The 698-nt window shown below is 61.3% G+C and overlaps 2 protein-coding genes across 2 annotated transcripts in view; both read left to right on the top strand.

Moving 5' to 3' along the window:
- SDRG_15816 (hypothetical protein) overlaps window positions 1-371 on the top strand; it is a gene marked incomplete at its 3' end in the record, with an annotated part of 2,880 nt that extends 2,509 nt beyond the window's left edge. The window contains exon 2 of the mRNA XM_008621999.1: window positions 5-371. Within this exon, the coding sequence (XP_008620221.1) occupies window positions 5-371 (367 nt within the window). The remainder of the gene's footprint in view (window positions 1-4) is intronic.
- A 94-nt stretch (window positions 372-465) lies between these two features.
- SDRG_15815 (hypothetical protein) lies at window positions 466-690 on the top strand (the record flags this gene model as incomplete). Its single annotated transcript, XM_008621998.1, has 1 exon — window positions 466-690. A coding segment is annotated over one exon (225 nt), but the record flags the coding sequence as incomplete, so codon positions are not given.
- Window positions 691-698: the final 8 nt, after the last annotated feature.

Here is a 698-nt window from a genome sequence, read left to right as displayed (position 1 = left end):
CGAGTAACCACGACCGCGTCGTCACGAGAGACGACCTCGATTCGATCGTGGAGCGCGTCGGCGGCTTTGGCAGCGACAACCGCGCCGGCCTCGAGCGACAACTGCACCGTATCTCGGCGATTCGCAACCGCCAAGACAGTATCATCGCCCTGACGATCCGCGTCGGCCGGTACATTGAAGGCAACGCGGGCTTGATCGCGGATCTTCTGGCCATGGAAGACAAGAACATTCTCTTCCTCGGTGAACCGGGCTGCGGCAAAACCACCATCGTCCGCGAAGTCTCTCGGCAGCTTGCGACCAAGTACAACGTCTGCATCGTCGACACGAGCAACGAGATTGCAGGTATACTACTCTTTATCTCGTGCTGGTAGAGAAGAAGAACCCTAACCACCTTCTGTTCCGAAGGTGATGGCGACATTCCGCATCCGTGCGTGGGCCTGGCGCGGCGCATGATGGTGCCGTCGCATGATGGTGCCGTCGCTCGACGACCAAGCCGCTGTGATGGTCGAGTGCGTCCAGAACCACACGCCGGAGGTCATGGTCATTGGCGAGATTGGTCGCCCGAACGAAGTCGAGGCCGCGCGTACGTGCAAGCAGCGTGGCGTGCGCATCGTAGCCTCGGCGCACGGCGACCTCCGGAAGTTGCTCAAGAACAAGCCGCTGCGAGGTCTTGTGGGCGGCGTCGAGTCGGTGACGGT

The sequence above is a fragment of the Saprolegnia diclina genome (assembly GCF_000281045.1).
Source record: "Saprolegnia diclina VS20 unplaced genomic scaffold supercont1.103, whole genome shotgun sequence".
Lineage (NCBI taxonomy): Eukaryota > Oomycota > Saprolegniomycetes > Saprolegniales > Saprolegniaceae > Saprolegnia > Saprolegnia diclina.
The sequence above is the reverse complement of the archived record's forward strand: the minus strand, read 5'-3'. Positions and strand labels throughout refer to the sequence as shown.